Source organism: Musca domestica, unplaced genomic scaffold (genome assembly GCF_030504385.1).
Source record: "Musca domestica strain aabys unplaced genomic scaffold, Musca_domestica.polishedcontigs.V.1.1 32, whole genome shotgun sequence".
Classification (NCBI taxonomy): Eukaryota; Metazoa; Arthropoda; class Insecta; order Diptera; family Muscidae; genus Musca; species Musca domestica.
The window spans coordinates 5,752,197-5,765,691 of record NW_026712311.1 but is presented as its reverse complement, the minus strand read 5'-3'; the positions used below and the strand labels follow the sequence as shown (position 1 = coordinate 5,765,691).

At 35.5% G+C, this 13,495-nt stretch overlaps 1 protein-coding gene across 1 annotated transcript in view; it reads right to left on the bottom strand.

Annotated features, from left to right (window-relative positions):
* The window catches only part of LOC131803665 (large ribosomal subunit protein P1-like), a 46,324-nt gene extending 35,729 nt beyond the window's left edge, over positions 1 to 10,595 (bottom strand). Inside the window, exon 1 of the mRNA XM_059125107.1 lies at positions 10,454 to 10,595. Within this exon, the coding sequence (XP_058981090.1) occupies positions 10,454 to 10,595 (142 nt within the window). The remainder of the gene's footprint in view (positions 1 to 10,453) is intronic.
* Positions 10,596 to 13,495: the final 2,900 nt, after the last annotated feature.

Here is a 13,495-nt window from a genome sequence, read left to right as displayed (position 1 = left end):
CAAGATCTTTTATAAAGACGGCAGACCACAAGGTTTCAAGCATCCACTCTCTTCAAATTGCCCACATACAAACATTTTTGCTAAAACAAGATCTGTTGTGAAGATGATATATATCTGCTAACCCCTTCTGGTACCTCACCTACAACAAGGGTCACAGTTTTCAATATTTTTATCTGTCAAACTTGTGAAATAAGTCAGCGATTCTTGCTAATTATTTCTCTCAACCAAAAACCTGAGATGAAGTTGGAATTTATGATTTCGCATTAAATATGAGATGAATGTTCGATTCTCTTATAATTTTGCCCAATGCTGATATTTTTATCTGTATAAAATGAGGTATGGACGACTATGAGTGGCACCTCGTGCACACTTTAAACATTTTCTAAAAACTATCACACATGAAGGAAGTTGTCTATGTAGCCTAAACCTAACATGTCACAATATTTATATCATATTTAAATAGGTCCGATACGAAATTAACAATATTGACTCATTCCTTCGGAATATTCTTCATAGAGAGTCAAACATTTGAATAATCGTAACAGAAGTCAAAAGATATTTAAATAATCGAACATTGGCTGAGGGTATACATCTGTCGGCAAAACCGACTAATACTTCTTAACTTTGTTTTTTTTTTCAATTAATCCTAATTTGGTCCTTCACCCCTCATTTACCTCAAAGTTCCCTTTCATTCCTATGAATAATTCGTATTTTGCAACATTGTGCGAAACTTCACAACAATTCTTTTCATTGTTCCCAAAAACAAAACTATCCATTTTGTTTACTATTACAACAACCACAAAACTGCTCATTTTTTTGTAGAACGACAAAAAAAAACTTTTTTAATTTCATGACACAACTCTCACTGGAACATCTGGACGAGTTACAAAAACTCAACAACAAAATGCGTCGTACCGACAAGGGGGAAGTGAATTTTGCAAATTAAATACTTGCCCAGTGCTCCACAACGGAGACTGCCTCAAGGAATGAAGACGGGTGAGGGCCATTAAATAAAAAAAAAATACGAAACAAAAAACGAAACTGGGAATCCAGGAAGAACAAAAACTGTGGGATTGCAGTGACAGAAAACAAAACTAATGCATTTAAATAACACATTTATGGCAACATCATTTATTCGGAGGCTAGGTGGCTTCTGGCAACTAAAAATGATGTTGCAGCTAAATCATGCAATTCGAGCTAATCCATGGCAAGATATGTTTATTTAAACTTCTTCGTCTGTCAGCTTCACACCAATGTTGTACCGAATGAATGTCTGTCGCTGTAATTATTTAGGTCTTCTTTGTCTTCTTGATTTTGTGGTTGGACACAACATGGACTGCCAATTCACCCCAACATTTAAGATTCTCCTTGCGTTTGTTTTTGCCCACAACATCAGCCACAGAAGCATTTAAAGAACAAATCTTCTTCATTTTATCTGTCAGGGTCTGGATCATGTGTAATTTGACTTATATGTCTGTCCGGTTTGTGTATCCGTCCATCCATCCACACATCAATCTAGCTGTCTGCAACATAGACCACCATTTTCGCCTTGGTCTATTTATCTGTCGTTCATCGTTGTTTTCTTAACACCAAAAGATCTGCTGCAAAAGGGAGATTTCAAAATGAAATGCAAAAATAGAAATCATACATCTTCGTTTTGTAAATTTAGTAGTGATCTCTGTTTTTTGGGTGGCTCTATAAAATTTAAATGTTTTACATTAAAAGGACTAATTTATCAATTTGAGACAGCTAAGTGTTCCGAACGATATTATAATTTGGGACTGTAGTAAACTCATTCTTAAACAATTAAAAAGTATTAGTCGCCTTTGCCAACTGATGTATACCCTGAGCTAATGTTCGAATATTTAAATATATATGTTGACTTCTGTTGTGATTATTCAAATTTTTGTTCCGAAGCAATGGGCCAATATCGACCATTTCGTATCGGACCTAACTAACAATTTGTGAAGAATCACTCACTTGTTTCGCAAGTTATGACAGATAAAAAATTTAAAATTCTGACTCTTTGTGGGTGAGGTACCAAAAGGGGTGCGCGGATATATAATTTTCACAACAGATCTTGTGTTAGAAAAAACGTGTGTTTGTGTGAAATTTGAAGAGAATTGGATGTCTATTTCACTTTCTTCGAGCGTTATGTTTTTCAAAATCTTGAACCCTATGTAGGGGAAAAATGGTTTGACTTCAACCATCTTTATAACAGATCTTGTGTTAATGGGAATATTGAGATTTAACGCGTTTTATGAGCTTCATGGATTTTCAAAATTTTGACGTTTTGTGGGGCAGAAACCAGAAGGAATGAACCGATGTATCCCATCTTCGCAGCAGATCTTATGGTACTAAAAATAATATTATGTGTAAAATATGAAGAGAACCGGATGCTTATTACTCAAATAGTCAGAGTAGTCATGTATAGAAGTTTTTTGAACCGTCCATGGCCCTGTTGGCTAGGTTTCTGTACTAATTGAAAATAAATAAATAAATAAATTTCAGATTTTATAATCGTTTTCGATGTTCAAAACTTTGTCTCTTTGTGTGGAAGGTACCAGAAGGAATGGTCCGATGTCTACCATCTTTATAACAAACCTTGTGTTGATAGAAATATTGAGATGTGCCAAGTCTAAATGGTATTGTATGTTATTTTCGCGTTTTATGAGCTTCATGGTTATTCAAAATTTTGACACTTTGTGGGGAAGATACCAGAAGGTGTTGACCGATATATCCCACTTTCACACACAAATCTTGTGTTCGTAAAAATATTTGCTCATTTCGGATTTTATAATCGTTTTGGTTATTCAAAACTTTGTCTCTTTGTGGGGGAGGTACCAGAAAGAATGGTCCGATCTCTACCATCTTTATAACAGATCTTGTGTTGATATAAATATTAAGATGTGTAAAGTCTAAATGGAATCGGCTGTTAATTTCGCTTTTTATGAGCTTCATGGATATTCAAAATTTTGACACTTTGTGGGGGAGGTACCAGAAGGAGTGGACCGATATTTCCCACCTTCACACACAAATCTTGTGTTCGTAGAAATATTGGGATGTGTGAAATTTGATGAGATCCAGATGCTTATTTCGGATTTTATAATCGTTTTCGTTATTCAAAAATTTGACCCTTTGTGGGGAAGGTACCAAAAGGAATAGTTCGATCTCTACCATCTTTATAACATATCTTGTATTGATAGAAATATTGAGATGTGCTAAGTCTGAATGGAATCGGATGTTAATTCCGCGTTTTATAAGCATCATGGATATTTAAAAGGTACCAGAAAGAGTAGGCCGTTATATTCCCTCTTCACAGCAAATCTTGTGTTATTAGAAATAATGGAATGTGTGAATTTTGATAAGATCCTGATGCTTAGTTTGGATTTTATAATCGTTTTTGTTATTCAAAACTTTGACCTCTTGTGGGGCAGGTACCAGAAGGAATGGTCCGATCTCTATAACAGATCTTATGTTGATAATGTTGATGTGGATTTCGTGTTTTATGACCTTTATGGAAATTCAAAAATTTAAGCCTTTATGGGGAAGGTTCCAGTAGGAGTGGACAGATATATTCCATCTTCACACCAGATCTTGTGTTAGTAGAAATAATGGGAGGCCTGAAATATGAAGAAAATCGGACTCTTACATCATATTTTATAAGAGTTATAACTATTCAAAATATTGACCCTTTGTGGGGGAGGCACCTGATGGAGTGGACCGATATTGTCCATTTTCTCACCTGACCCAGCACTGAAGCAAATATTCGGATTTGCAAAATTGGAGCAAACTCGGATCATCCTTTCTCTTTCTGTGCAACAGAATGTTGACCATTTGTGGGGGAGGTACCAGGAGGAATGGACCTATGGTCTAAAACCTAGACCTATGGTCTAAAACCGTTATTTCGATGAGGCACCTTTTGGCCATATCAAATGATATGAACCCTCTCTAGCCATATGGCTGAGTGTATAATCACTTATATAGAAAGTGGGCCTCAGAATATTTTTCATCTATAATAGATCTGTAGAGATATGGTCTATGAATATAGTCTCTTAATAGGTCTCCTAGATTAAAAAGAGTTCTAAAATATGTCCCTATATACAAAACGTTTATCAAATATCTACCCCTCGCAATGTTTTGTATGTATAAAATAAAATCTTTCAATGTTGGCATTTTCTATGTACGGAATAAACTTCTTCCATACCCTAGCCTGGTATACTCAAGTCTCCTTATGGTGGGATACCTCTAAAAAGCATTTAAGCTCCCAGATGATATTCGACTTATAAATTTTAAATTTATTATTATTATTTTTTTTTTTTTTTTTTTGAAACAAAATCCTCATTTCATTTAATTATCAATTTCTGTCATCAATTTATCTTCTTTTTGACTAATTGATACCTTAAAGCTGTTTGCTTGTGCTATACAAATATTATCAGAAATTATCACCGCGTTTAAAATACGTGTTATAGCCAAAGGGCGATTGAATGTGATTTATGTATTTCTCTTAACCTTAATTGGAATTTCATCAAATCACAAATGAAATAATATTTTGATCACCCTGATAAAGTATATAATTGTTGGGTAATATGTGGGACATAATATCTGACGAACAAAGCGTGTATGTATTTGATTGAATTCATTCGACTTAATTTAGTGAAAAAATTTAATTAAATTACCTTAAATACAATTATCTAAAAATTAACCTATTATTTGAAATACTCAGAAAAAGAATTACGATTTTTTGGTCTCAAAAGTAGTTATTCGATGTGACATAACATAACTGAAGTTTCACAAAAATGAAAATAGGTTCGAATTTTAAGTGTTTATTTATGATCCCATATTTCGATTCCAATATTGGAAACGAAGAAATTCTTCAAAAAGGAACATTCGACCAGACCACCAATATCCCCATAAAACAACGTATTTAAGGCTGTAAGCCTAAGGGTTTTTTAGGAATTTAATTAATTTTATTAGAATAATTAATTTATATTTAACTTAAAAATCTGTGGTTTGATGAGATTCAAGATATCTAATATTTAAAACGCTTTATAAAGCTTTAAAAATCCACTAAAAGCGAGTCTGATGGCTCTTTCTTTAAATTTCTATAAAAAATCCACTCATGTACCTCGCTAGGTTTCAAAATTCAGCGGTCTATAACGTTTGAGGGTTGTTGAAAACTACGATTTAAGGATTCATATAGGTCACTGCAGTTCTTCAAAAATCCACGATTAAGAGACTTTTATATACTTTAAAAAAATATTCATAATAACCTTCTCTCAGGCTTTCTAAATTCACAGTCTTGAAACTTTTTTATGTCTTCGGAAATTTTTTTTCAAAAAATAAGTGATTGAAAAACTTTGCTTAGTTGAAAAACAAGCGGCTTGATGTTTTTCGATGCGATTAAGACCATTTTCTGAGGCTTAAAGCATCCACTACTCATGGACTTTTTAAGACATTGAAATTTCCTTAAATAAGTGACGATATAAAGACCTCCTTCTCCTCTGCTTATGAAATTCTTAAATCAAAACTCTCCTGTGACGCTTCAAAATCAAAAATTCCGAACTATTTATGGGATTTAAATGCCCCGATTTAGAGACTTTGATAGATCTTTGACATTTCTTTGAAATCATACGATTTAGGGTCTTGGATAGGTCTCTAAATTTTCTTTGAAAACATACAAATCCGGGTCTGGATTTAAAAATTAAAAAAAAAAAAAAAAAAAAAAAACTTACAGGATTAGAAGTCTTTGAAATTTGATATTTTCTTAAAGAAAAAATCCGCGATTATGGATCTGTAATAAATCTTTGAAATTATTTTTTAGCAGTCCTTGAAATTTCTTGAAGGTGATAGGGTATTGGTGGGTGACAAGTGAGGAGGTTCAGGAATTACGAAATTTGTGTTCGGGGGTTCGGAACTTTCTGAATGCACGCCAGGTGTTGATTGTTGCGGGAGATCGGGAATTGAGATGCATATGTAGTGACCTCAACGTTCGGGAAGTTTACAACTTCAAGATAATTGGGAACTTCAATAAATGGTCATCGAGCTGAAGAGTTCTAGATATTAGAGTTTACGATGGTTGGGATGTTGATGTCCAGGTCTTCGAATTGGGAACTCGTAATATAATCGTTCGTGGATGATCTTTCACTCGGAAGAAGATATTTTACTGCACAGAGAAGGAAAGGACAATACGATTTTGCTCCAACTTTGCAAAGTCTAATATTTGCATCAGTGCTAGATCAGGTGAGTACCTCCCCACAAGGGGTCAACATCTTGAATAATTATAACTATTATAAAATGTGATGAAAGAGTCCGATTGTCTTCAAATTACATACATAACAATATTTTTATTAACCCTAGGTCTGGAGTGAAGATGGTATATATCGGTCCACTCCTTCTGTTACCTCCCCCACCAATGGGCAACATTTTGAATATCTTTGAAACTCATAAGACGCGAGATTAACATCCGATTCCATTCAGACTTGGCAAATCTCAACACTTTTATCAACACGAGATCTGTAGTAAAGATCGTAGAGATCGGACCACTTCTTCTGGTACCTCCCCCGCAAAGAGTCAAAATTTTGAATAATTATAACTTCTATAAAATGCGATATTATTATTCGATTCTCTTAAAATTTCGCACATCTAAAACAAGATCAGGTGCGATGGTGATAGATATAGCTTCACTCCTGCTGGTATCTCCCCCACAAAGCGTCAACATTTTGAACAAACAGGAACTATAAAACGCGAAATGAGAATCCGATTATATTCAAACTTGGCACATCCCAATATATCTATCAACACAGACCAGGGCCTCAATTCTTGTTCTATGAAAAGGTGAAATGAAAACTTTTCTAAAGGAAAGAAATGTCAAATGAAAAATTTTATAAAGGAAATATTTTTCATTTCATATTTTCATAGGACAAGAACCCAGCCCCAGGTGAGAAGACGAAAAATTTCGGACCACTCCTTCTGGTACCTCCCAAACAAAGGGTTAAAAAAGGGTAAAATTTCTTACATCTAAATATTTCCATTACCAACACAAGATCTTGAATGAAGAACGGACAGAACGGAGCACTACTTCTAGTACCTTCCCCTTCCCCCCCAACGGTCTAAATTTTTAAAACACGAAATAAGCGTCCCTTTCTTTCGAACTCGGCTATTTTCAATAACTACATTGATGTATCTAAATATTTATCTCATCCAGAGATCTGATGAGAATTTTGATAAAAGGTTATTGGCGGAGGGTATACCATACAAACTTTTTTTTTTTTATTGGATACCATTACTCGACCACAAAAAAACGCAAACGTTTTTACCATGAATTGGAAATGCGTAATTCGGAGCCTTTACAATTTTACGAAATTTTGTTTTGACAGTCGGACAATTTATTAAAGGTCAACCCATTAATCGACTTAGATTGGTTCCCAAGTTTTGGCCAAGTTGACGTTTTATAAATTCCACTTCTCATTAGCTGCACTCACAGCTCATCTACCAAACATTGCAATCTTAATGACTTTCGTCGATTTAGTGAAACATTCCAATTGAAAGCTTGTCAAAGAGCAGCAACATAAAACTCCACAAACAAATTAAGCAAAACACAAAAGGCAACAACACAACAAGTCATACTTTGCATATGCAACAGCAACATGTTGTACTTCATTGGTGTCATCAGGTCTGTGCACCGTGCTCTTCACCCCCTTTGAAGTGTTTTCTGATATGTTGCTGTTGTTGAGTTTTCTGATATGTAAATGACGACGATGATGAGGCACATGTTGCTTCTGCGCTTAGCTAAGTAGCGAACAAGTTTGCCCGCTCGAAGAGTCTGTTCGTTGTCGATAATGATGAAGATGCTGATATTTGTGCTTTAATCAGCAAAGTTTAGCCATTTTGATTTGTCGTTGTTGTTGTTGCTGCTGCTGTAATATTATCCTCATTGACAAAATGCCACACACACAGTAAGTTCCAGATTGAGAGAAGCGGCAAATTAAGCAATGGGGTATATTTTTCTTCTGTCTTTTGTTTATAAAGGAGGGGAGTACAGTGGTTTAAGATTCTCTACGGTTTCATCTTTCATTTGGTGAAGCTAAGATAAATATTTTCTATAGAGGTTATATATGGCTATTGAAAGGGTTATATTTTCTATAAAGGTTAGGGAAAGGGCTTGGACTGTGGAAGACCTATATTTTATGTAAAAGAATAATAAGAAATACTAACTGATAATTTGACTATAAACGACCAGGAGAAATGAATGAAGATCGAATCTCGGATGAAGGTCACTAGCAGGATATTTGTAAAGCCATTGTAGAATGGAACCACATCCAATTTTTCAGTCCAAAACTAAGGGTGAGATGAAAAAATTGAACACAACTTCAGACTGCTGTCATTTTGAAGCCACTCGTCCGACAGCTGTTAAAATTATTCCAGTAACAGCTCATCATATTGTATACAAGCGTACAAAAGCATTTTGCTGAGAATTTTCCAGAAAAAAAGTTATTCGGGATACAATTCAAGCGTGATAGTGTGATTTCTTTAAATCTGGAAAGTAAAGAAGCGACTTAATCGAAAGCCTCGTTGCAGTGGCCGAAAATGGCTCTTGAGCTGAACATATCGCAATATTCTATTCGGAAAATATTAAAAAGTGAGCTCGGAGTAAAGTCATTGAAATTCCAAAAAGTGCAAGAACTTACATCGCCACAGAAGGAAAATATACTCAAAAGAGCTAAAGAGTTGCTTCGCTTGGCCGAAAGTGGTGAGCTGCCGAATTTGGTTTTCTCCGATGAGAAAACGTTCGTTGTCCAACAGTTTGTAAACAAACCAGACGATCGTGTTTACTTGCCAAAGAGGTCAGCTGAAAATGTGCACCTTCGGTTGGCCACCAGAACCGGCCATGGTAAAGGTGTGAGCCGCCATAACAGCCTATGGTCGCTCTCCGCTTATATTAATCGACCGTGGCATCAGAATAAATGCCGAATATTATGGCGAAAATATTCTGGAGGGTGTATTAAAGCCTTGGCCACGCAAATATTTTGGCCGCAGACCTTGGACATTCCAATAGGACTCAGCACGCACCACCCAAAAATGGTTACAAAATGAGGTTCCTCGCTTCACTTCCAGCGCACAATGGCCACTAAAATCTCCAATCCGTACTAATACCAACCTGGAGTATTTTGGAAAGCAAGGTTGTCACCAAGAAATACCAAAGTGTCGATCACCTCAAGCAAGCGCTTCACCGGAAATGGGCCAGCACGCGCCACCCAAGAATGGTTACAAAATGAGGTTCCTCGCTTCATTTCCAGCGCACAATGGCCACTAAAATCTCCAATCCGTACCAATACCAATCTGGAGTATTTTGGAAAGCAGAGTTGCCATTAAAAAATACCAAAGTGCGAATCACCTCAAGCAAGTGCTTCACCGGTAATGCTCCAAAATACAACAGAGCAATATTCGGGCAGCGTTTGACGGTTTCATTAGCCGTTTGAAGGCCATAATTCGTATCAAAGGGGATTCGAAGAAATCTAAACTTATTCTAAAATTTGATGCTATTTCCGACATTTCTGGCTTTCATTCAATGAAATTAAAAAAAAAATGTAAAAATTATGGCGGTTGACTTTGTTGCAGTTTTTTTAATCTCACCCTGTATATTCTTGATCTGCATAAAATCCTATGTCGATTGAGCGATGTCCGTCCACCTGTGGAAATTATTCTAGCTTCCGAACGAATTGAAGTAAGATGATAAAATTTTACTCAGATGTGTCTTTGGTCTGCAGGACTTTTGGTATTGAAAATGGGCTATATAGATCTACGTATAGATATAGCCCCCATATAAGTGTACCTCCCGAAATTCGATATTTTGATGCTTTTAGCGACATTGTTCACTGGATTTGTTTCAAAATTAGTATTTGCAGTTAGGAACGCGTACTACAGTCTGTGACAGAAAATTACCTATTGCAAATTGCCTATGCAGGTCCATGCTTTCGTATAGACCACAAAATGACGGTAACTCCCTGTATTCGGTATTTTTAAAATTTTAACAGTATTTTAACATTTTTTTTTTTTTTTTTTTGAGAAAATTTCGAATTTCTTTACAAATGGTGGAAGGTATTAAAAGTTCGGACCGGCCGAACTTATTTTTTTTACTTGTTTAATATAGATAATTTTTTAACGGTCGTCTAGTTTAAAATTTATCATACTTAACCTCGATCTATTTATTTTCTGTCTACCTGACTGAGTCTCTTCTTATGTTGTACAAACTTCACATTAACCCCACTGTCCCTGACAATTTGCATCTGTCAATTTGACAGCACCATAAGACCTTTCCATATGGATGATTGTTGCTGCGTACATTGTACCATGACATGCCGCACTGGCTGCTGGTATTCGTTGCATGTATACACGCCATGTATTTTTCTATCTTCATTTTAAATGGTACTTTATTACCGAACATCATTACGATTATTATCATCCGCATCATAACAGACAACAACAAGAACAACAACAATGGCATCAACCATAATGGCACTGTAGACAGCATCTAGAATATTATCGACTTCTTCATCATCATACTCGACATTATCCTTACTCTTGGCAACCATGTAAAATGAGCTGATTTGACTTTGTTCGCTCCTCCCTCTTTCCTCTGATAGGATGTACTTCACTCGACTTCTCCTTTGCCAACAAAGGTCGCATTCAGTACGAGTAGCATCAATATTATCATTACCATACAGCCTTTAACATTACCGATGAAATGTCTCCTCAGCATATTTGTCACATAAAAGAGAGAAGATAAAAAAATCGACAAGGACAACACATCATATCATTTTTTTTGCATACGAAGTCAGTGGATGGGGAATAACATGTGCATTATGCGTTCATTTTTCGATCATCTTTTTTTTCCATCTGAAATTATGTTATAAAAAGACATTTTTGCTTGCATGGCTTATCTTCTTGAAGCTTCAATGTTTGTTATGTGCAGGAGAGGAAGAGAATTTTTCACAGCTTTGCAAAATTGGGCGCCATCAGAACAGAAAATTGACAATCGTTCGGGTTATTTAGTTACTTTTGAAGAAGTGAGCGAAATTGTATTCAATAAATATTTTATTAAGTGCAGTGATTTTATTTGATGGAAGCATGATGAAGTAGTTTTAGAAATAGAATTGTTTGTTTGTTGGAGAGAATAAAAAATAAGCGAATAAATAAAGAAATAAGAAATTTCAACAGGTCTTAGGAAAAAATAATTTTTCTTTTACATATATAGGTAGAAAAGGTTAGTTCTACTTTATGTAGATGACGGACCTTTAACAGGGCCTCTGGAGTGCAAAATGTTCGAGACATATAAGACCCTTGAGTTACCTTTCAAGGGGATTTCTGATAAGAAGTCTACATAAAGAGGCCTCTTGAGAAAAATTTTAAAGAGAGAAATCCAGTATCTTGTTGCAAATAGCAGATTTTTATTAGACCTGTAATGTGGAGCCCTCATCGGCTGGTGGGTAGGCTCAGTAGTAACCTGGTGGAAAGGATTATAATCTACTCGGGTTTAAGTGTTATAATATGGATTTAATAGGTATATTGGCGAATTGACATCAGAAATACTCGGACATTTAATTGCTGTTCAGATGCAATTGATGATCGAGAATTCGATGTTTACTACGTTCAGGAATTCTATGAATGGATGTCGTGTGTTATGATGATGATCTTTGAGTTGTAAATGATTTGAAGATAATTGCCAACTTTGATGTGTAGACGTTGGGGATTCTGGTATTGCAATGAAGCTATTCACGTTGTAGACGATTGGAAGATAATCGGAAACTCTTGTGAATGGATATCGAGTGTCTTGGGAATTTCGACTATGATTTTCGGGTTATAGACGATTTGAATATAATTGGCAAATATGGTGAATGATCGTAGCAGATTACGCGTTGATCATGTTCGGCTTGCAGATGATTTCACTGATCGGGTTGTAGGCAATACCACTGTTCGGGTTATAAACTGGAACTCGGGGTAATAGTCGTATAGCAATACGATGTTCGGGTTAAAGATGAGGATAATAGGAAAAGCTGGTGAACGGGCTACGATGACGAGGTTGTGGACGATGCCGCTGGTCGGTCTATAATCGGGAACTCTAGTGAATGGATGTCGGGTATTGCGTTTTTCGAGTTACATATGATCTGAGGATAATCTGGAATACTGATGAGGGAACCGCGATGATGACGTTCAAGTTGTAAATGATTTCCCTATTCGAGTTGTAGATGAACAGGAACTCTGGTGAACAGCATTCGGCTCTCGATGATAATACCCAGATTGTAGTATATTTTGATGTTCAGGTTACAGATCATCTGTAACATTTCCTCAAAAATGCAAGTTTTCAATTCATTGAACGATGGACCCACATCCAATTTTTCTGTCCAAAACTATTTCAAGGTCCACATATTTAAATTCAAGAAACCAAAAGTGACGTCAAAAGCAAATTTCAGAATTTCAGCTCGATCCCAGTAACAATTTTTGTAATATTTAGTACGAATATCCAAAACAAGCCCCCCTGCCATCCTAGACAACAAAAACGACCAAAATTAGTATCAATTATATTACACAGTTCCAAAACACATATGCCAAAACCAAATACCATGAGAGATCTCAATATCAAATTTCGAGATTCCAGGTTTATACATTCACTCAATACCAAATGTAGTACTATTTAGTACCATTTAGTTCAGTTACAGTACGAACATTCAAAACCAGCTCATACTCTCCACCACCAACAGTGACATCCATATCAAATTTCAGATTTTCAGCTATATTCCTTTATCCACTACCAACATTTATTACTATTTAGTACTTTTCGTATAATTTTATCTTCATTCCCATCCAAATCCATTTTCAAAACCACCTCCATATTTTTAATCCTAGATTCCAACAGAGGCCGCAATATCAAATTTCAGGATTCCAGCCCAAATATCTTTACTCAATACCAAATTTAGTACCTTTCGTACAAATATAGAACACATTTCAAAACCAACGCCAAATTTCAAATTTAAGTATCAAATTTCAGAATTTTTTCTCTATCCCTTCACCTAAGGCGAATATAGTAGCATTCAGTACTTTTTGAACAATTATAGTACACATTGCCGAAACCACCTCCATATGTCCAGGCTACACTTAAACAGCGACCATAATACCAAATTTCAGATTTCAAACACTATTTTTTCACCCAATATCAAAGTGTACCAAATTTAGTACAATAAAATACTTTTTGTGCACTTAAAGTACACATTTTCAAAACCACCTCTTTATCAGAAATCGACCACCAACAGGAACCTCAATATACAATTTCAAAATTCCATCTTCAACCGTTCACTATTAACCAAACTGTTCCAAATTTAGTACCGTTTAGTACAGTTCCCACACTTAGTACGCATTTTCAAACCCACCTTTGTATATCAAATTAGATTTCCTCTATTAACTTTATTCTCATACCAAATTTTAAGTTTTTAGCTCT